The sequence below is a fragment of the Topomyia yanbarensis genome, chromosome 3, assembly GCF_030247195.1.
Source record: "Topomyia yanbarensis strain Yona2022 chromosome 3, ASM3024719v1, whole genome shotgun sequence".
Taxonomy (NCBI): Eukaryota; Metazoa; Arthropoda; class Insecta; order Diptera; family Culicidae; genus Topomyia; species Topomyia yanbarensis.
Genome location: NC_080672.1, coordinates 17,153,058 through 17,176,284, shown reverse-complemented (window position 1 = coordinate 17,176,284; position 23,227 = coordinate 17,153,058). Strand labels below are relative to the sequence as shown.

At 39.9% G+C, this 23,227-nt stretch overlaps 2 protein-coding genes across 2 annotated transcripts; both read right to left on the bottom strand.

Annotated features, from left to right (window-relative positions):
- Positions 1-144: 144 nt before the first annotated feature.
- On the bottom strand, positions 145-21,761 carry LOC131690631 (transcription termination factor 2). The gene is made up of 6 exons (XM_058976553.1): positions 21,589-21,761; positions 21,245-21,292; positions 20,010-21,177; positions 18,157-19,948; positions 354-511; positions 145-291 (listed from the first exon to the last, which is right to left on the bottom strand). The coding sequence occupies exons 1-6, from the start codon at positions 21,635-21,637 to the stop codon at positions 147-149; spliced, it is 3,360 nt and encodes a 1,119-aa protein (XP_058832536.1). The 5' UTR covers positions 21,638-21,761; the 3' UTR covers positions 145-146.
- LOC131690632 (dynein regulatory complex protein 11) lies at positions 561-3,300 on the bottom strand. Its single transcript, XM_058976554.1, has 2 exons — positions 970-3,300; positions 561-831 (listed from the first exon to the last, which is right to left on the bottom strand). The coding sequence occupies exons 1-2, from the start codon at positions 3,243-3,245 to the stop codon at positions 681-683; spliced, it is 2,427 nt and encodes an 808-aa protein (XP_058832537.1). The 5' UTR covers positions 3,246-3,300; the 3' UTR covers positions 561-680.
- Positions 21,762-23,227: the final 1,466 nt, after the last annotated feature.

The following is a 23,227-nucleotide window of genomic DNA, read 5'->3' as shown; positions in this document are numbered from 1 at the left end:
ATCCGATTGTGGAATGTGGCAAACATATTGTATATATAGTACATATAATAGCGACACTTCGAAATTCGCTAACCGACAAAACAACGGAAAATTGACGACCTTGTTCAGATATCACAGGTCCAACCCAGACCAGCAATCGTCCCGAATTACAACCCGAACAATGTCTTCAAGTCATCGATCGTAAGCTTGCTGCCAGTTTGTTTGGTTCCAGTAAGCACTTCGTTGGCAATACCAAGCTTCTTTTCTTGCAATACTCTAATCGCCTGCTCGACCGTGTCCTTACACATAAACCTGTGGGGAGAAACATTCATAGATTAAAGTAAAATGTGCTAGTAAATTATTGTTGCGCCTACTTCCAGATATGGACAGTCTTTTTCTGTCCCACTCTGTAAACACGATCCTGGGCTTGAGATTCCAGCTGAGGATTCCAGTGAAGATCAAGCAAGAACAGGTGGTTAGCTCCAACCAGATTGAGACCAACTCCGCCGGCAGTAAGTGATAGGAGCATAATCTAGGAAATTGAGAAATAAGGTTGTTAATTGTAAACATTTTCAATTAATTTATAATCGATCGTTAGCAACAGAACACATATTCTACAAACTTTATTGGAAACACACATACAAAACTTTTTTCATATCAGTAATGCAAAACAAAACCACACAAAAATCTTAAATAATCAGTTATTTTTTCTTCTGCTTGTTGACGTTCTCGATCTCCATCCGAGCCTCGTGCTCCATTTCCATCTGCTTCGAGCGGCGTCGGCCGAGTGGTGTCTTACACCACCAGTACATGAAAGCTTCCTCCTCTTCTTTGTAAACGGGTTCCAGTGCGCTTCAAAGCAAAAGACAAGTGAAGCAGGATTAGGAGCGTGTCATTGACTAATTTCGATTATGGCGAGTCATTTGGCATGGATCGCTACGAACATGCCAAATAACCATCACCCTCAACACCCCAGAAACAATTACAAACCTCAGCGCATTGATCAACTCCAAATGAGTCAACGGTTTCGTTCTCAACTGCAGCATCCGCTTGCACGTAATCACCTCCCGGATGCACTTCACAACCGAACCGACCGTGTAACCATCCGATATTTTAGCCATCGCGCCCGTATCAAACTGCCGTGGGACACCACTGTAATGGCTCAACATTTCCTTCCAAGCGAACGAGAGTGCTCCGTAATCCGGGCGGGGAATGTAAATGAAACGCTGATATGTCTGTACGATCAACTTCATGTCGCCTTCCCAAGGACAGTTGGATGTTCCAATCAGCATGATTCGGTCCTCCGGGTTAATGTTTTTCACCAACTTGGGAAGATCTTTCTTCAAACGTTTCGGATCGGTGCGATCCGTTTTGGGGACTTTCTTTATAAAAGGTTTCTCAGCGTCACCGAAGTATATTACCGATGGTTGCAGGAGTCGGGAAACTTTCGATATTAAATGCATTAACATTAGCAATCCGGATTTACCGGGATATTTGCCGGCGATGTTGGCCGGACTGATATCGAACAGAACCGATCCGGTCTCCGTACAGATTGCATGAACTAGAGATGTTTTTCCCGAACCCTTCGGACCGGCTATGAGCAGTGACTTGATACACGGTCCGAAATTGCGGATAGTATCAGAACCCAGTGGAAGGATGCAGTACTGTTTGATGAGATGACGAACATCTCCCGGTGAAGGATTCAGTGCGCTACGGGCAGCGTAGCTCAAATCCCCCACGAAGGAGTTTATGGGAGTTTCGGGAAACTTTTTAATGATACCGTTCGTAAGCAGCTCCTCAAACAGAGACTCCGTGGTGCGATCCGGGGTCAAATCTTTCTCTCGTTTCTTCTTACCCTTCTTGCCACTTCGACGTGCCTTTTTACTGCCCTTCTTGGTTTTCTTTCCCTTCTGGGCTCGATCTCTATCCAGCGCAATCTGCAGAAGATCCAACTCCTGTCGCATAATGTCATCCACAATCCGACGTAGCTCTGTCTCAACATCCGAATATTTCTCCTCATAAATCATGTCATCATAATAGGTCTGTCTCAGGTTATGCGATTCGTCTTTGCCTTTCCAGATCTCCGTGTACTCGTCGATACCGGTTTTAATCTCGGGAAGAAACGAAGATTGCATCGGTTTGAATGCCCTATCCAGTCCTTCCTCGAGCGAAACCTCCCCAGGTCTTTTCTGTTGCACTTTTGCATCCTTGGCGGATTTCAATTTACTCTCCCGCGAGGACATCACCGATGACCGGCTCATCTCACTTTCTGTGGCCTGTCGACTCAACAGATGGCGGGATCCACCAGCTTCTTCCGAGGGAAAATCTGGCAAACGTCCTGTTCGCTTCTGATACTCTTTAAACCAAGTGCGAATTTCATCAGCGATGTCCTCCTTCATTGCGGCCCCCTGCTTGCAGTAAATTTCGTCCTTCACGCGAACCAACGATTGCTCATACTCATCTTGAAACTCTTTCTGCTGGACATACCGAGTCAGTTTAGTTTCTTCCAGCTCGTCTACCGCTGTTCGCGCTGTCGTGACCTGGGGTGGTATCATTCCAATCAGGATCATTTCTTCCATCTTTTTTCGTCTGGTTTGTCTTCTAGTCGCATAACCTCTCCAAACTTTCTGAATTTTCATGGCCGCATTCAACCCAGTTGTGGACTTATCCCGGCTACTATCCGGCTTACCTTTCTCCTTTAAAAGTTTCAACTCTTTCATAAACTGAGCCCTTAATCTTCCCTGTCGAGCACGTTCATGCGTTTGAATAATCTTAATCGCATCCAGCTCCGATAATTCCTCTTCAATGACCTCCTCGTCTAGTGCTCCAATTTTTCGCAGTATGTCATCCATAAACTTTCTCCTTTCGTTCAGCATTTCTTCTTTGTCCCTCCGGAAATATCGGGGAACATTTATTTCCATACTCAAGGGTGTCAGACCCAATTTATCCACCACCGCATCATTGTAGCTAAACTCCATCATATCGATAATCACTAAATCGTGCTTCAGCTCCAGCACACGCCCAAGGCAGTTATCTAGCAGCTTTCGGATCAAAATGCGCTTCTGCGGCTGCACCATCTGATCATAGATTTCCTCCAGCCGATTGGAGATTACAATGTACCGAAGATACAGCTCGAATACCTGGCCCTGGATTTCAGTTCGATCGTGCTGCGCCTCGATTGCCTGGTATTCGAAATCGTTGACCGCCAGTTTTTCCAGCTCCTTCTGAGAGCTGGTCCACAGCAGATTGAACGTTCGATTGGACATGGTTTTTGTCGTACGGGTAGAAAAAAATGAAACTATTCGGAATTCACGAAAAATAATCCTTCTTTCTTCTGGTTAGAATTGAGACATGTTTGCTCGGAATAAACACGCAGCGTTGGCGGTGGTAACGGTTGGTATGACCTGGTCGCTGGTACCTGTTGATCCATGGCATCATAACAAATGTAGGGTGGGTGGTCTTGGGGTGGGTGGAAATGGCGAAAATACTATGACCGAGAAACAAACATTATTCATTTCCATCGCGACGGCATGACAATCGTTTTCGATTTGAAATACGCGCGTATATTATCTTTTAAGTGCTCAAGACGGGCACCTTAAGGTTCAAGTTACCTTTTTTAAGCATGTGTTAGAATTGAACGCTTGGTAGTGTGCGTAGGAAAATTTGTGTTCAGCTTTGCCACCGAATTATCCATTTAAACCTTTTTAAAACTCTAAAAGAAGAATATCAGTCGATTTATTAGATCATCACGATTCAATTCATGCAAAATACCTGCTGGAAAAACCATCGGCTTAGCTAAGTGGTGCTTTTGAAAAAGTGGCTGTGGTTTTTTTATTGCGCAGTTGTGTTGCGTACCCTAGCTCGGTGTGGTAGTGTGATAAAAAATCACAGCCACTTTTTCAAAAGCACCATCCAGCTAAGCCGATGGTTTTTCCAGCAGGTATTTTGCATGAATTGAATCGTGATGATCTAATAAATCGACTGATATTCTTCTTTTAGAGTTTTGAAAAGGTTTAAATGGATAATCTGGTGGCAAAGCTGAACACAATTTTTCTTACGCATACTACCAAGCCTTGAGGTAACTTGAGCCTTAAGGTTGAATAGCAAATTCGACTCATCGATTGATGCATTGCTCGCAAATTGTACGCAAACCGTAATTTAAGATCATATTCCATCAATATAGTAACTAGTACTAAAAATATTTAAAGTTTAAAATGGTTGTGATAAAGAAGGAACAAAATCGGCATTTCTAAACTGGAATGGGAAGGACGGACACCTGGCATGGGTAAGATAGACGATTCTATCACATTTTCCTGAATGATATTCGCCCGAAAGCAATTTACCCGAACGACATTTGCCCAAATGTCACATAAACCCGAATGCCCACCCGAAAAACATATCGAAGTTAAAATACACCACAGGAAATTAAATTAATAAACTGAAATGCAATTTTTATTTGATTTACGTCCAAGCCTAAAAAGCAATTAACACTAAAGCTATACCGGTTAAACAGTTAATCCTATCATCTGGTTTGTATGATTTAACTAATGTCTCCAGTTTTAAGTCTTTAAGCTGCTGTTTCCGCTTGCAGTGTATGTAAAACTTCCGTCCATGGTTGTTGGCCATTGGACCACAGACCAGTGTATGTTCTATACTTCGAAAGACATTTGGCATAAAGGTCGTTTCGAACAAGGGTCAATGGGTTTATGATACGAAAAAAGCTTTTGTCACAATGTGCATTCATTTCGATTTCAGTACAGATTCGTAGAAATGTTGGAAAGAAGGAATCGAACCCCAAGATGCGAGTGGATCAACAGTTTGCTTGTGAGAACTACTTGGTATATAGATTCAAAGAACTGCTCTTGTGTGAAAGAAGGAACTAAATCATATGTTTGAGTAAACCGGGAAAACTGAATCACCAGTTTACTTGCGAACTTCCAGGACACACAGATTCAAAGAGCTGCTCATGTTTGAAAGAAGGAATCAACCCCTAAATTTGAGTAAACCGGGCAAACGAGTCGATCACCAGTTTACTTGCGACAGCTATGTGATATACAGATTCAGAGAACTACTCATGTTTGAAAGAGGAAGCAACCGTTATCAGTGACGTAGCCATGGGGGGGGGGGGTTTAAAACCCCCTCAATCCAAAATTAGTTGGAATGAAAAAAAACAAATTAATAGAAACTGACTCATTTAATTAAATAGTGCACACTACGTTGAGAACCTATAGTTTTAAGCATCATGGACTTTTGGCAAATTGTGGGCATTGGATCTTGTAACTGATCTCTTAGACTAACAGCACCGGAGCGTGGGTAATAGCCATTTGCTAACCGCCATCATAACACGACAACGCACCGGCGGTTCGTAAACAGGTTGGGAAATGGAAACTTATCGTTTCGGTTTATAGCGAGTACGTATATTTGATAACGTCTTCCAACTGACGCCAACGTTGCTATTCGTAGAAAGTAAGCATAGGAAAGGAAAATGTAAAAAATAGGGTCAGTGATGATTTAAATAACACTTATTTAAAGTTTACTGAAATCAGAACAGAATTATTGAAATTAAAAGTTTATTGTTGTTTTAATGAAAATATATTTTCAAATCTTGATTCACACCAATTATTTTGTCGTTTGATGCAATGAACAGTATTTGTTTGAATTCAATAACACATATTTAGGATTATGCTGTATGTTTACTGCGTGAAAGTAAAAATGAGTGCATCGAAGCAACTTGGATGATGTGTCCCAGGATCAGATTGATGGGTCAAATCAAAAAAACCAAAAATCTGCATAGAATGTATGAGGAAACGCTGCGAACAAATGGAACTGTGGAAAGTAAGATTCAAAAAGAAAGGCAATGCGTGAATTTTTCTTGTGCAAAAGTCTTTAATTCAGGTCCAATAGTAAGTGGAAGATAACGACGATAATGGTTTGCCACACACTCTGCAGCGCTTGGTTCAGAAAAGAATACCTAAAAAGAACTTGGACGGACACAGATCACACCTGTTACATCATCACCATCTAGTTTCAGGCGGTGGTTCATCATATTTTCGAGGGATAATATGATGTTGTGGTGTATAGTGAAATGTATGAACGTGAATGCACTACCCTAATAATGTGTTGACTAAAAGCCATTTTTTTCATTGTACCAAAACACTAGTTTAACAATAATTTATACTACAGTCTAATATGACATTACAATACAAAATCAATAAATTTTAACCTTTCTCCATAAAATTTCAAAATTCACTAATTTTGTGAAAAAGGAGATGGCGGGGTTGGACGGTAGTACTTAACATTATAAAAATTGATATTTTAATACATTCAAACATTTATATTGCTCATAGAAACAGTAACACGAAATGTTAATTAACTAATTTATTGTTGGACAATAAAATTGATTGTTGCAAGAAATTTTATTACAAATTTACTAGAAGAATTCCACGTCGAACAATGTAGAAATATTCTATGATTCAAGGATAATTACTTTTGTTAATTCGTTTCAATAGTTTTTGACTTACTCCGAGAATTTTATCAAAACTGTTGATACATGGATATGGATTTGACGACCAATTTGGTAAGCAGCAAACGTCACGTTCAAAAATGTTCGAACGTTCGACTGTTTAATCTTCCTATGAATATGACCTGTGTCAGGCCATGATAAACGCCGGAGGATCCTTTGGCTCGGTCTATGCACAGACAAACAGACCTAACAGACTGATTTGAGAAGTACATCGACCATATTCAAAAGACATCACATTACATTATGCTACCTACTGTCGCTTCAGCTCATCGCATCGCAAAAAGCGATGCAGGCGAAGCTCTAGTAGAATTTCAAATTGTTTGCGTTAAAAGTGTTTACCATATTAAACTCTGGTTAGGAATTTTGCACTACCCCGCAGGACCATTGTTTGAAAGCAAGATTCCGTGTTGTAATTTGCCATACTGATAAATTGGAACCAAATTTATAATTTTAAACAGTAAGTGATAATTTGATTCCATCTTGGGAATTACCGTATCGATGACAAAATGTTGGATTAAATCGATACACTGTATCAATTTGCCACAAATTCGTGTGTACCAATTTGCCCCAGGGTACGCACTTAATGTTTATTTCTTGAAGTAGATGTAGTTGTAGTTAGTATTCCATTTCCAGTGATAAAACCGATTCTAATTGGAAATGGTTGTGTTATTGGCGCCGGAATACTACAAGTTAAGCTCAGCCGGAATGTTGGCTGGTTCTAATTTGCATTCCGGCTTTAGTGACACATTTTAGTTAGAATCGGTTTTATCAATGGAGCCGGAATATGGACTAAAACCAGCCAGAATTCCGGCTCATTTCCGATTGAACTTTACTGGGTGTACGAAAAGTCCGTATACCAATTACTAGAAGTCTGTTGGCCGATAGTAGCGCCGGCAAGCGGCTAGTTGTTGCTTGCTGATGTCCGGAGAAACTATTGTTGGCTTAGCGCAGTTCACAGCTGTCACGAAAGAGATGGCAATACTCCTTTTGTTCACGAGCACTAGATGTGTTTGGTGAATATTGGTTTGGAACTCCCCCTCAACGTGAATTTTGATAATTGTCTTTTAAGCACAAAGCTCGGATCTATATTGGGAACGTGCCATTTGAGCCAACCACTACTGATTCATGATTCTAGTTCTAAGTTAGACGAGATGTGATGACTATATCAACGTAATCAACCTCGTGTATCAACCTCGGAAAACAACGCAGTTTACTTCAGCAAGTTAATATCATTATTGAAGCCACGCATAAAATGCTACCACTTCATTATTTTTGTTTTACTGTATACTATTCTGCCCAAGTTGTATAGTAATGTTTCCATTTCGAGTGGGTACAGTCCAGCGTACCAAGTATTCCTGAATAAGCCCACTACTCTGCGATTCAAAATCGCCTTTGAAAATTCTTAAAACGTAGATATATTTACCCAACTATACTCTGCAATATTACCACAGACGACGGACATTTGGGCTAAAAATTTATGTAAAAATCTGTCTAAACATCTATTATCTGGGGTATAGCAGGATTCTCACATAGATTAAGGCGCAAATTTTCTCTCATGTGAATATATTTTACTGTAGTGTCCGAAGGACGTATGTCAGATGGCTTTCGCATAATTTAGTAAAACCCAGCTTTCTCTGGCTTTTTATTATAGTATTATCTTCTCTTCAAAGCCTTCGAAATACAAAAAACGAAAGTCTTCGAAACCAATCGTTCGTGAAAACTGGTTCCACAAAACAATCGTTGAATGGTCGTAAAGCTTCTTCCACCGCAAGTCTGTTCGTAATATCTAGGATGAGATCTTCTTCATTGCACTCCTGATTCGGAACCGTCGTAGTATGTGCTTCAGACAATAACTGCCGGGCAAACATTAGTTCATAGAATTCTATGAATTCTCATAATTATTATTACATAGAAAATTTTAACATATTTGAACAAAAAATGTCTTATTGAATTCAATTATACAATGTTTATTGCTTCAATCGGCAAAATTAATGGTACGAGCATTTTTGCATTCAAACAATAATTAACTTTTAATCTCAATAAACATTTCCAGTTCGAATAATGTTGCAATCATTTCAATAATATAATTTTTGGAAAAGAGAACGATATTTGTTACTGAAATGATTTTATTGAATTCAATAAATAAATGTATTTTCTTTCTAGCTATATTTTTTCACTGAATTAAATCCATATAATTAAAAAACAATTTAAAAAAATACTTTATTGCATGATTGCAAAAAAATGTAACGTAACTATAATAACAACTACCGGTGTGAAAACAGATTATTATTTTGGCAACCTATTTACCAACGACCGGTGCGAAAACGGGGGCCTAAATATATTATTATCGTTTAGCGTAATCAAAATACACAAGCATTTGCTTACGCACCGGTGCTGATAGTCTTAGCAGAGGTTCCATAGTTGTCAAATTATAATGAGCTCTTTTTTGAAGAGGTGCTCATAAATATAAATTAGGGACAATGCTTCAAATGGGAAGCGCAGTTTGATGTTTATTAACATAAACTTGCTCACCGAAAAATTTGCTAAAAATGTATTTTTTGAGAATGCGCAGAATTGAGACAAAAACTCAGTGTGATTAACAACGACAAGAATATTTTGGAAAGTAGAAAGAAAATGATGAAAAACGACTTGCCGTTTTCCTTTAGCAGGTCAAGATCGGTTTTCACTTTCAAAATTTCAAAATAGTTCAAGATAGCGGCTGTTAATGGTGTATATTTGAGTGTTGGTCTTATAATTTTTTTGTAAACGAGGACTCGTTCTGGAGTTGTGAGCTTTAATAGTGAAGAAAAATAAAATAATGCTCGAATCTATTTTTACGGTCACGATCATATTATTTCGACACTGTCAACTTTGAATGTTTAGAATCTTTGAACAATATTACAACGTAAAGCTGCACCTCATCTAATAAAATAATTTTGGCGGTCAATCCTCCTAGCAATAATTATAAAGAAAACATTCAAACAATTTTAGATCGTGATTTGATGTTTTCATCAAAGTTTTCGAAAATGCTATTTCAAATGACTTTATTGAAAGAAACGGGAATTCGATTGCTTTGTAAGCAGCTCACCTGGGTTCCATTCCCAACCCCCGTACGTCAGGTTAGAAATTTTGACGTAGGACTTACGTCTTTCTTTACTATACTGGGTGTTATTTCAAAATTTTCAAAACGGATACGTTACGTACACTTTGAACCTTAATAACTTTTCTCCTACTATAGGAATTACTAATTTTGTTTCATAAATCGAAAGGAAAACGTTCAACGCTTGCTATTGATACCTTGTATGCTATGTAAAACTTGTTTAAAAAGTTCAAAAACTACTTTTAATGCGAATCAACATTAATGCTAGAGCCTATAAATATGGGTGTCACAGTTTTTCTTAAAGCCAGACGTGTCTAAGCCACAGAGCCGAACACACGTACGTGTGCTGCTCAACGAGAAGCTGCATTTGGACCACCAACCAAATCATAGCTACTGCCTTATCGCTGCCAACCAAGAACTGTCGTCGCCCTGCGTGAAATTCATCGCTCTCAGAAGTGGACAGAGTTACTAATTCGCAAGCTGCTCTTCCAGTGCCTAGTCCGTGAGATTGCACAGCATTTCAAAACCGATCTACTCTTCCGGAGCTCAGCCGTAATGGCCCTCTAAGAAACCAGCGAGGCCTGCCTGGTTAGTTTGTTGGAAGATACCAATCTGTGCGCTATCCATACCAAGCGAATAATCATCATGCCGAGCGAGAAACGGCGTAATAATATTCACAACAAACGGTCCTTATTAGGACCACAAAATCGTTCTCAGAAGAATTACAATTGAAATTTCCATTTCGTGCTTTGGAAAATAACTTCCCTCTTATCGGGTTAGTTATTTTCTATAATAATATCCGAAAAATGTACGACAAAACCAATTGGACGGAAGCAAGAAAATACCTACAAAAATTTGAGTCAGAAAAGTGACATTGACGAAAAATGCTTCGATCGTTTCTAAGTGTTTGGCAGCTGAAGTTGCCGATTTGTTTTGCAATGTCAATTATTTGCGCTGTGCTGTACGGAACAAACAGTTTTTTGCGCGATTTGTTGGGAAATAATCAAAACAATTGTGTAGTAGATTCCGTTGATTTTACCGTAAATTTTGACAGAAATGATTTTGTAAAAGCATTAATTAGCCGTGCTTTGATTGGTGGTTTTTGCAAATCTTTCAAGAACATTAGTGAATGTGGCAACCCTGCTACTAAGCGAAAGCCACACCAAAAAGAATTGGGAAAATATTTCCATTTGTCGCACAAAAGGATGGACTTCCATCTGCACTAAGAAGTTCATAAAAGAGATCGCATTGCGATATACAATGCTCATTCGATGTGAGCTGCGAAAGGAAAATGTTCGTGTATGTACGCAGCAGAAGCGAATTCTGGCAAGGTTCGAATCGTTAGAAAGGATTCTCGTCTGGTATCACCAAAAATAGTTATCTGCAAACCGTTCTTATTAGGATGAAAACATAGTGGAGAAAGAATTGAATTAGAAAGTTCCATTTAATAACTTGGATTGAGTTTGCGCCTGTCAATTCTGCTGTACATGTACCAGTGATTCATAGAAGCAAATGTTTATGTTAATTAATCTACAAACCCGAAGGTTTTTGCATGTCCTAGAAAATCAGTGAATGTGGCAATCTCATTCGACATGAAATTTCGAGTAAACATTCATTCAAAAAGTGCATTGGTTCAAATTATCCATGAATGTCATATGATATGCCCAAGTTTAGTCCTACGTCAACACCGCGGTTATGTCCCGGACATTACCCACTTCTAGTTTTTCTAACCTGAAAAAGAGCCGAAAGACCCTAAGGTTAAGAGTTCTATAATCAAAATGAAAAAAAAAAACTTTGTTGAAGACATTCCAAACTAATTTTGTTGAAGACTTGAATACTCCGTGCATTAAGCGTTCAAAAGCGTTGTATCATATTGTAGCAGAAATGGGCTTCCGCTCATTATCGGCAGTGATGCGAGTGGTCATCACATCATTTGGGGCAGCTCAGACATCAATATGAGAGGCTCTGAACAGGGCTTTCAGGTCAGCTCGTAGTGCATATAAGAAATGTCATAGATCTGCAGAACGGGCTGGCTGGCAAAACCTATGCACTTATGTCTCTAGTCTGAACGAGGCTAGCAGGTTAAATAAAATTCTCTCCAAATCGAATGATTTTCAGATGAACTCCTTAAAAACCAGAGATGGTGTTTATGTGACGGACGAAAAAGATGCTCTTAATTGTCTCTTCGACACACACTTTCCAGGTTGTATCGATCCGGAGTTGAACAATGTTCACAGATCTCATTCTGGTGATTCGGACTCGTGGACGTTAGCACGCACATTGGTTTCCACTGAATCGGTCAAGTGGGCAGTTGACAGCTTTGCTCCATACAAATCACCCGGAAAAGATGGAATACTTCCCGTGCTACTGCAAAAGGGATTTGATATTCTTAAACATGTCTTGAAAAAGATTTTGCTTTCCAGTCTTGCTACCGGGTATATCCAGAAAGCATGGCGAGAAATAACTGTTAGATTTATTCCCAAAAAAGGCCGCTCAAGCTATGAAGAAGCCAAGAGTTTTAGGCCTATCAGCTTAAGTTCTTTTCTTCTGAAAGCTTTGGAACGGATAATCGATCATCACATCAGGAACGTTAGTTTAGTTGAATATCCACTGCACAAAATGCTACATGCATATCAGTGTGGGAAATCCACGATCACTCTGCTTCACGATGTTTTTTACAACATTGAGAAAGCTTTCTCGCTCAAGCAATCTAGCTTGGGTGTATTTCTAGATAATGAGGGTGCTTTTGACAATGTGTCCTTCCAGTCTATTCTGGAAGCGACGCGCGGTCATGGGATACCTGCATGTATCTCGGGTTGGATAAACGCAATGCTTAGTAACCGAATACTTTGCTCGTCACTGCGACAGGCTGAGATACGGAAGTTGAGTATTTGCGGTTGTTCTCAGGGCGGCGTTCTGTCACCTTTGTTATGGAACTTGGTAGTGGTGTCGACAAGTTAAATTATCAGTTAACCCAAACAAAACTTCATACATTTTTTTGTAAAACTAGTTGGCAATTATTCCAAATTATTTTAAGCTAAAATTCACAACATTTTTTTATTGTTCAATATTCTAATGTGTTAAAATGGATGAAACTTTTTGTACATTGATAAAGCACTGAAATAAAATAATTTTAGCAGTTTTAAAGGTATTCAGAATCTTTTATTCTAGTTGGACACAAATTATACGAATTTTGGTTACTCGAATTTTAAGTACATTGAAATACTTTGTATAATACCAATTAACATCCATTTAACAATGAGTATCTTTCCAGAATTAGTTTAAATAAACATTTGAATGAAAAACATTGACAGCAATAACTTAATGTGGGTGAACATGCAAGTTATCAAAGTCACCCCGGAACACGAAAACGGACTTCAACTTAAAATCATTTTTGAAAAAATAGCTGTAAACGGACAATTTTTGGTAAAACCATCCAATCTTGTTCTCCATACATCAGTACATGGTTTAAAAATATTAAACTTGAAAAAAATGTGTTGCGTCTAAAATATGTAATGGTTACTTCGAAAAGTGATCAATGTCACCCCGGTTTACGGTACCACAAATATTAATATTGACAAGAAAAATTGTAGGCGAACATCTGCAATTTTCCAGGATCTCTACATGTATTGGCTGTATATATGTAGACTAGACTAGACTAGACTGGCAGGGTTCGATATGCAATTCTTCGTTTGCAAAACTCCGATAAATCGATTAAATATCCAACATTTCATGAACACCAAAGCAACGAAAACTGAGAGAATAACTATAGAAGCATGCTTGCATGTTGGGCACTAGTATTGTAATTTTGTTTTCCTTTTATAGGATTTGTAACAACAGTAAATGATGTTATAAGCATAACGTTACCTTCCGTTGGATTTGGCTTTATATTTTGTTTGAGTGGATGCGGTATTCGGGTCAATGACATTCATCTATTCGGGTTTATGGCATACGGGTAAATGGTCTATTCTGGATTATGACATTCGGGTAAGGGGCCATGCATAAATGACGTAGCATTTTGGGGGGTAGGGAGGGTATACCAAATTTGTGACGAAGTGTGACGAGGGGGAGGGTAGGGTCAGAAGTTGTGCGACGTAGCATTATGTTTAAAACCCATTGTTTAGAGAAAACAATTTAATGATCCTCCGTTCCCAAGAGAAATGAATTTAAATTCAAACAAGTTACTTTTGATGCGGTTTTTCATGAGGTAAATTTTACAATTCGCAGAATTTCAATTTCAAGTTCGCAAAAATACGAAAAGATTTTGTATGCGGATTTAACTTGCTACATTAGTTAGCTAATGTTGCTAACTAGTAGACTTAGTTTGGAAGCTGAATTAAATTTTCACTTCGGAATCAACCAAACTAAATTTAGTAATTTAGATGAACGTATGTTTCTTAGAATCATTGGCAGCTACAGGATTGAGAGAACTTCTCTTCATGCTCCCCTTGACATATAAAATTCAAAACAAAACTATCAACACTATATTTGTGATGAAATGGGCTTATTTTGCACGAAATTTGTTGTTATAATGAAAATGTTGATAAAAGTCGTCAAACATTTCGAAAGGACATGTGTTTAAAATAATTGAAAAGCATGTAATTTTTTTTTCATCACCCGGGCGCTGTGCATGGGACGAGGGGGAGGGGGTAGGTAAATGCTACGTTATTTACGAGGGGGAGGTTAGAATTTTGTGACCAAATGCTACGAGGGGGGAGGGAGGGGTCAAAAATCGCTGAAAAAAAGCTACGTCATTTGTGTACGGCCCCTAAATAGCTTTCGAGCGAATGACATTTGGGTGAATGTGATAAAACCAAGACAGACATACGGCATTGGTAAAGATGAACATTGGACAAAGTGAGACGCTTCTCGATAAATAAAGTTTGTTTTCTGTCGAGATATCACAATCTAGCGATAATAAAAAAATAGCCCAAGGGTATACAATTGAACGGCATTCTGCTATGTATTCGCGTAAGAAATATGTCCATCTTTCCCTACTGTACTGTGTGCGTCGTACCCAAAATGAGACCAATTTTAAAAATGTTCCTAAATCACGGACGACTCTTTGAAGCCAGTACATCATGTCAACCTCAAAATATTTTCCGAGATCAACAGCTGTCAGGTTTAAAACGATATATTCTAGTGTCAAATTTCGGAATCATTTGAAGTCTTCTAAAAATCATATAGTATCAGCACAGATTAACAGACATAACAATGCTTCGCCCGCTTTAACGGTCATTATAGATATATGTGTTGCCGCATTTGCAATTATGGCGCCACTGACATATGAACAAGCATATGGGGGATAGGACACTAGTGAAAAATTGTGCCCAGGCCTAAGGAGTAATCCACCAGCAAATGAATGTTTGGGACCCTAAATAAAAGGTGGAGCTAGTGTTCTGGGAAAATTGCCAGATCGATATTTTTAAGGGAATTCCTTCATAGTGTTATGTCTGTATAATCCGTACCATTCAACTGAATTAATCATTTTGTGAAAATCGTAATTTGTCCATCTTAGCCACAGTGTCCGTCTTAGACGCAGTTCCCCATTAATTTTCAACGATTCTGTGCTGCAGTAAAACCATTTAAAAGGATATTACTCGGTGTTCTTGTTTCTATTTGCATCCTGCTCTTTCTTGAAGCTCGAATTGAAGTTCTTCAGCGTAAGAATAGAAAAAGCTCCCCATTGAATGAAATTTCAGTATAAAAAGGACAAACCAAATAATTTGTACGCAGGAAAATTAGTATAACATAATACCTAATAGAGCCTGCCAGCGGAAACGAGCGGCAGCATCGTGTACGGACTAATATGAATAGTTGGTGAGAACCATCCTATCTTTCTGATTCTTTTCTTTATTGGATAGTTGTCACATTATTTCCTTCGGGGTTGGCATTTAGGATAAAAACAAATTAAGCGCGCATCCGGATCTGCACCACTCACAAATAATTTCGTTGGTTTGGGTTGTATGCCTAGCAAATTTATGCATGGTTTAATGCGTAAATTTGCTAGGTGTCTCAGCTTTTTGCCTATACATGCCTTGATTTTATGTTAACATGTAAATAAAATTATATGATATACTAAATACGTGTCAATTCCTTGCGATCGCATTCGTAGCAGCACCTGGAGCTTGCCGATGGGAAAATGGCCTCAGAATGTACCGCTAGGTCTCTGTTATTCTGAAATGGGTCATTGGAAAATCGATAGAGCTAACATCTGCTAAATCCCAAGATTAAGTTGTTTGCATGGGGTGACTGTGCCATATGCGCAAAACTTTTTTCATAATGCCACTGAGGGCCAGTGAGATTTAGCAGGTTAACACACACAGTGCTAAGCAAGTTCACCTGCTACAAGGGGCTGTGCAGAGAAGTAGACGCTAATCCCTGCACCAATGCTTAGCGTGTCGTTATGGCCAGCATCACGGGTCATATGACGCCAATCGAAATATGCTCTGACAAACTGCAAAGTATCGTGGAGGATCTTTTCCCGAAGCACGATCCAACCGCATGGTCACCTACGCCGTACGTTGATGAACACGGTGGAAATGCTGGTGACAATTGAGTCTCCAACGACGAGTTCCTTATAGTGGAAAAAGGATAGTCCTACAGAAATGCCTGAACGAAGACTACTTCCCGGATAGATGGAAGATCCAGAAGCTGGTGTTGCTGCCAAAACCAGGGATACCACCACATACTCTTGATAAACTTCTGGAAAGTGTCATCCTCAACAGGCTGACGACTTACGCTGAAAGTGAGAACGGACTATCGCAGAGGCAGTTCGGGTTCCGGAAAGGAATATCGACGGTGGACGCCATCCGTACAGTCATCGAGAGCGCGGAGAAAGCATCGAAGCAAAAGAGAAGAGGCAATCGCTACTGCGCCGTGGTTACGAGATCGACGTAAAGAACGCGTTCAGCAGTGCCAGCTGGGGGCTATCGCCGTAGCAGAATGCGGGTTCCGGACTATCTATGCAAGGTTCTGAAAAGTTACTTCCAGAACCGAGTACTGGTCTACGAAACGAACATCGAGCACGGTCTCGGCGGGAGTACCTCAGGGCTAAAAAAAAAATCAGCGAGTCGAGTTCAGCGTCGGGGGACAATCCATCTCATCGATGTGTGCGCTGAAGCGCCTGGATGTGATGGTCGACGATCGGTTGAATTACAGCAGCCATGTCGACTATGTATGTGAGAAATCTGCGAGGACAACTAACGCATTAGCAAGGATCATGCCGAATCACGGAGGAGCAAGAGGCAGCACGAGACGTCTCCTGGCGGGTGTCTCATCCTCAATACTGAGGTATGGAGTACCGGCCTGGACTGCTGCGCTAAACTCAAAGCGGAACCGGACGAAAAATGGTCTAACAATGTAGTAAAACAACTCGAACCATGATAAGCGGAAATAAACTGTGGTGGTCGTCTATGGATCGAGAAACGGAAGCATGTCTGTTGAATTGTGAAGGATGCCAATTGATTGGTCTCCCAAGCAAACCAGTTCCAATGAGTAGAAGTCAATTACTTACGAAACCATGGATTGATGTTGCTATTGATTTCATGGGTCCACTTCCATCTGGAAAATATTTATTAGTTGTGATAGACTACTTCAGTCGATACAAGGTCGAAATTATGAATCGGAAACGTAATGTCACGCAAAATGGTCGAAAGATTGAACATTATTTTCACACGACTAGGATATCCCCTAACCATAACATTGGACAATGCATAACAGTTGGTTGAGGGTTTAAATCGATCGCTATTAAAGTGTCTTCAGATCAGTAATGTACTTGGCAGAGACTGGAAAAAAAGGACTTGAATACCTGAATACTACACTGCGCCTCATTCGACGACAAGCAAAAGTCCAGCGGTGTTGTATTACGGGAGGACGATCAGATCAAAATTCCCAGCCATCGAGGCCATAGAAACAGCTCCGTCGTCATCTGATTATTGCGACTAAGACCATTTTCCTGCAGACGTTTGAACACGATTTGAACGTGTTACATCAGCTACTACAAAGTTCTGGCGAAATGTTCAACAGAAACCCAAATCAGTCATGACGAAACGAGAATCGTATGTTTTGATTATCGTACCATTTGCGGCATGTAAACAGAACGCCGACGATCCTTTGATGCGGTTCCTCTTTGTAGTAGGAACTATCGATTATACACTATACAAAATGCAGCTCCAATGGACTAAGAGTAGAAAAACCGTAGTAGAGAAAAATATGCACGCAAATTTTTGATCTGGTTGATCCTGGAATTCTCGGATTGCGAGATACCAAGAAAGACTGGATTGGGATGGACTACTGAGCTTGATTTTGGACAACTAAGACGATTTAGGACCTCTATAGGTATCCCCGATAAGATAAAGCTCGTTTATGTTGATGTTCACTGCCCACAGATAGGACTAACTTGCGATTATAAGCAGCATAATAGTTGTGATTTAAGACTGATTAGCAACATGCATTTTACACAAATGACCTGTAAAATCTATGTGATTTGTTTCCAAAACCAGTCGTGGTTGGAAAATTAATAAATCCCATTCAATAAGGCAACATAACTTACCTTTGGGCCGCTCCCCTGCTTATTAAAATCCACCACGATGTCATTGCGGAACTTGACTGGGACCTTCCCGGTAAGCGACACATACCGCACCCGTTTTCCGCTCAAATGCTGAGCCACGATGTCCAGCATACTGCTCCACTGTGACACTATCACCGCCTTGTCCTCGCTCTGCAGAATCTGTTCATCCACCAACTCCAGTACTTTAGCAATTTTGGAGCTTGCCCGTTCCAAATTAAAAACCGGATTCGACCGAAGCATCACTTTCGACGATGCCTTCGTAATAGCGTCAGCAACCTCCGGCGGTGTGTCACTAATATTTAGCTCCCGCTGTGCAACCTCCGCTGAATCATTCGCTGCCCCAGTGCCCGAGGTGTCCGTTAATTTGAGCTTGTTCAGCTGTTCAAGCAGATCCAGATCCTGCTCCTCTTCAACTGTGCTCACATCGAAATTGCCGTCATCGTCCTCCAGCATACGATGGATCAGACCAGGATGGCAGCAAATTTGCCGGAGTCGAAGCAAAAGCACGAGGATCTGATGCTGCTTGACTTCATCTTTAGTGTGAAGTTGTTTTAGCTTTTGGTGGACCCGCTCGTAGTTTGGCCCTTTCGTTCGAGCAAATGTTGACCCACCGCCGGTATTTCTAAAATAGTTTTCGTTTTCTTTATATGCTCGCTGACGAAGAAACTGCTCGAAAAGAGTTCGCGAATAAAGCAGCACCTTCTGGTAGACATTCATTTCGTCTTTATCCAACGTGACCTCGATCAACTCAATCATCTTATTCGGTAAACCCTGCAGTGCACCTTTTTCGTTTAGCTGTTGTTTGGTTCTGCGAAGCATGATCGACTTCATGATCGTATTAAGACGAATCATTCCTCCTGCGCTCTTATTGTCAATCCACTGCTTCCAGTGCGTCAAATCATCAAACGGACTACAACGGAGAAACTTCATCAGCGCGTAAATGTCCATTTCTTTGTTCTGAATAGGGGTTCCGGTTAGAACCCAACGATAGCGCCCTTTCAACTGGCAGCATGCAACGGACATAGCACTTTTATGGTTCCGAATAAGGTGCGCTTCATCCAAAATGATCCGTTCCCAATTTACTCCGAAAAGTCCACTTCTTTCTGATTTGACTTCTCGCGAAGCAATGTTATAAGTGGTTATAACCACGTCATATTTCGCCAGGTGTCTTGGTTTTACGTCCCGATTCGAACCGTGGTGAATAATTACAGCTAAACTATTCCTTGACACACGATTCAATATTTCTGCCTCCCACTGTTTCATCAAGGACGCTGGACAAACAACGAGTGTGCCTCCAGCATAATAATCTTTTCTACCCTTTGCCATCCAACCACTGTCAACTTCAGCTTCTTCATCCGAAGAACTATTCTCCTGTACCTTGTCCGAATCGTCCAACTCGATTGCTTTTAGAATCAAAGAAATCATACTGAGTGTCTTTCCTAAACCCATGTCGTCGGCCAGAATCCCTCCACGAGGTTTCTGACTTTCACGCCACAGCATCCATGCCAGCGCGTGCAACTGGTGGTTCATTAGCTCAATCTTTAGCAACTTTGGAGGTTCGGCAAGTGTGTCCTCACTAGGGCAGGTTTCGATTGACTTGTGCAAAGTGGCCAAACGGTCCATGGTGAGTGTTTTCTTCGTTTCGAAAGTAGCTATTCCCTGCTTGCCCGTATGCTTCGGTTGGATTTGATTTGCAGCCTGTTCAATGTCATCCCAGGAAATGTTGGTTGTTGGTTTGACTGGATCACCCGATGTTTGCACGCTGGATTCGTTGCTAAAAATTATGATCATTGTAAATTTAAGTAACAAATTACGTTTTTCAGCCAATAATTTACCTTGCTATCGAAGTATTTTTGCTGTCCAATATTATACGTCCACTGGAATCGATGGAGCTCTCGAAACTCTTCTGAATCTCCTTTCTAACGTTCTTTGAATCGTGCACATCCATTCGTGAAATCTCTTTGCTAAGAATTTGTATCTCCTTTTTCAAAAGATCCATTCTCTTCATCAATGCAACACCTTTGTCCGGTAAATCATGGGCCACCCTGGTCAGCTTTTCCATTGAAACTAGAGTAACTTTCATGTCAGACAGTTTGCGAAGTTTACCTTCGTAAAAGTTTTGCGAAACCAAGTTATTGGCAAATGCAGCTTTGATAGTTGGTTGAACCAACGGTTTTTTGATTGATACATCATCATCACTGGAAAGCGACAAGACCTCATTGGATTCCTGAGTAACTATGACACTTGATGAGTTACTATCGTCCCGGTGCGATTGCTCTCCTCTTTCATCGATTGCCGTTGAGGAAAGTTTGTTACCGATGGACTGACGGACGTGGCTAGATAAACGTTTATCTTCTGAAGTATCACCAGATTCGTATTTAATTTCATCCGAAACCGCCGTCGAAGATAACTTTGTACTAATCGAATCACGCTTAGATTCGTCTTTGCTATCATCAGAAACCACACTTGTTGACAGTTTCGTACTAATCGAATCACGTTTAGATTCATTTCTGACGTCATCCGAAACTGCCGTCGAAGATAGTTTCGTACTAATGGAATCACGCTTGGATGATTCCGCATCAAAGCTGTGCATCGGTAAACTATCATCGAACGATCCTTGATTGTCGGCTCTTGTCTCCGAATTTACCTCAGGTTCACTTTCGTCATCCGATATCAGCACCTTCCTGTTGTCCTTTTTCATAATAATCTCATCATCCTCATCGGAACTCAAATCCTCCGGTCGAATACCGGTAATACTCAAACGCGTAGCAGGTGAGAGAGCCCTATTTTCCACTGCCCGTTCCTCATCGCTCGTGTCGTCACTTACGATCGTGACCTCGCTTTCCGCGCGGCTTCTTTTCAATTCTTCATCTTCATTATCGCTTTCGTCGCTTGAACTGGCCTGCCGCGGAATGAACGACATTCGTTGACTCTGCCGTTTCTTAATCCGTTCTCGAATCTGCTGAGACTCGATATCCTCCTCAAATTCATCTTCAGGTTCCGCTAGAATAAGACATCGCAAAATAACGGTATGATTCAACCGAAGGTTTTTTTTTAGAAAACTACTTACTCTCTTCTATACTGATCGATTCCTGAAGTTCACTCACACTGTTGTATTCTAGAATAAAAAAAACGAAATAGGGACTCGTCAACCTTTTTCAAGCAATTACTAATGCCATTTTCGAATGTTGTATAGCTGTGTAGTAGAGCGCAATGGCATTCAACTTTTTTTGCTAAACAAGTACAAAAACAGTGCACAGAACTTTCTTGGCCTAAATTAAGCGTACGTAACAAACGTACGTTTAAAAAATTACAAATTACGGAACTACCCCGGTTCGCATCAATCGAAAAGCTCATCATATCCCTAGTCCCTCTAAGGACTACAAGGAGTTTGCATAATACCCAAATTCTTACCGGAATCGTTTGACGAGTTTTCAGCAAAGATATCGTCTGCTTCAGACATCGTTAATTCGACAATAAGATCAAGGCACCAAATTAGTCTCAGAAAAAAACACTTATGCTTCTATTTCGAGTTATAAAATCCTGCTAAATACTTTCTCAAAAATCCTGGATATTCAAAATTATTCAGAACTTACTAATCATACTAATTCAACGCAACTGAAAAAAATTGCGCACATTTTGAAAGACGATTTCGGATAACTGTCAAACCGTTTTCGAATGTACAACAAAACTTCCGAAAACGCGTAAAATTTGAACACGACGTAACTGTAAATCGATCATGAATCGATCAAAGGGCCGAAGTCGCAATCCCAAACAGAAAGTAATATCGAAATTGATCGTAGAAACGTTGAATTTACAACAGTTTTATTTGTTAACAACAACTTTTCTTGTAACATCAATGTACTTATGATGCAGTCCTTCATGCCTCCAAAATCTACAACGGAAAAACAATGTAAATTTATGTTTTTGATTTCCAAATGTATGGGAAAAGATCAATTTTTTCATTGTTACATTCCTTAACGACCCCCCCCCCCCTCTTTTCCATGTAAAAATCGGGTTTACAATGAAATTGGATGTAGAAACAACAAATGTGATTATATTTTCATTGTAAATTTTCCAGAATAACATTGTTTTTCGTTGTAGTGTAACAACAATGTAATACTGTTGTGCATTTCTTTTCGGGAATGGTATCGAATCGAGAAAGATAGCTTTGAAAATTCGCTTCAGAAAATTAAATCGTATTTTAACAGTGTTTGCATACTGCGCTCTCAAATGTATTGAAACACTTTGAAACAATACTAGTTTTCGGAAGCATAATATTTTATATAATAACGTTTTCGTTGATAAAATTGAAAAAAAACAAATATTTCGCCGAGTGTTGTTATGAAATGTTGATTAGGCCATTTTCGAGTTGCCCTCTTGTTTAGACGACTCTCAACTCTCAATTTCGCCCTGCAGTGTCACCAGAAAACCAAAAACAAATGTGGCTTTCGCCGTGCTCGCTGGAGGGTAAAATTTGTTATTCTCCCGGGGCGTAACAAGCATTTGGTTTTTGTTTAGGGCGATTATGTTTACGGACCTTGTAAACAATTATGCTGTCAATTTCGCCTGTATACACTGTAGGGAATGAGACGAAGAGAGAGAAATATTAAAATAAAATTGTTGGAGCGGAGAGAGTATACTGTTCAAAAGAGATAGAATTAAACGAGTAGGAAAAAGCTCGTCAGTTGTGTGATTGATTTTGAACGAGGAGGTTCGGCTACTGGTTCGTCCGGACACGACATACACTACTTTAGAAATGCAGAGGCGTAACCTGCCTGGCGGTGTGTTTACAGTTGAAAGTCGGATCCACCGTTTTGATTTTTTATTGATTTTCATGAAGTGTGAAATATTTATAAATGAGTTTTTATATTTTTTTGTGAAGTATTTTTACTCCTCTTTAAGGTGAAGATATGTGGAAGCCACGTTGCTAGGCACCGACTCGCTTGTTTACATTAGGAAAAACTGAAATCTGAAGTGAAAATTCAAACGCACAAATGAGAGTTTCCGAACATTTTCCTTTGGTCATCTGTACATTGGCAGAAAATTTGAG

What these genes read in the sequence shown, in the direction of transcription:
- LOC131690632 (XM_058976554.1), bottom strand. Translation starts at nt 3,245, where the DNA reads ATGTCCAATCGAACGTTCAATCTGCTGTGGACCAGCTCTCAGAAGGAG. An exon ending in GAGTTGATCAATGCGCTGAG is followed by an intron (nt 832 to 969) that starts GTTTGTAATTGT and finishes TTTGCTTTGAAG; the next exon opens with CGCACTGGAACCCGTTTACA.
- LOC131690631 (XM_058976553.1), bottom strand. Translation starts at nt 21,637, where the DNA reads ATGTCTGAAGCAGACGATATCTTTGCTGAAAACTCGTCAAACGATTCC. An exon ending in AAAAATACTTCGATAGCAAG is followed by an intron (nt 19,949 to 20,009) that starts GTAAATTATTGG and finishes CATAATTTTTAG; the next exon opens with CAACGAATCCAGCGTGCAAA. An exon ending in AAGACTGTCCATATCTGGAA is followed by an intron (nt 292 to 353) that starts GTAGGCGCAACA and finishes TTCTCCCCACAG; the next exon opens with GTTTATGTGTAAGGACACGG.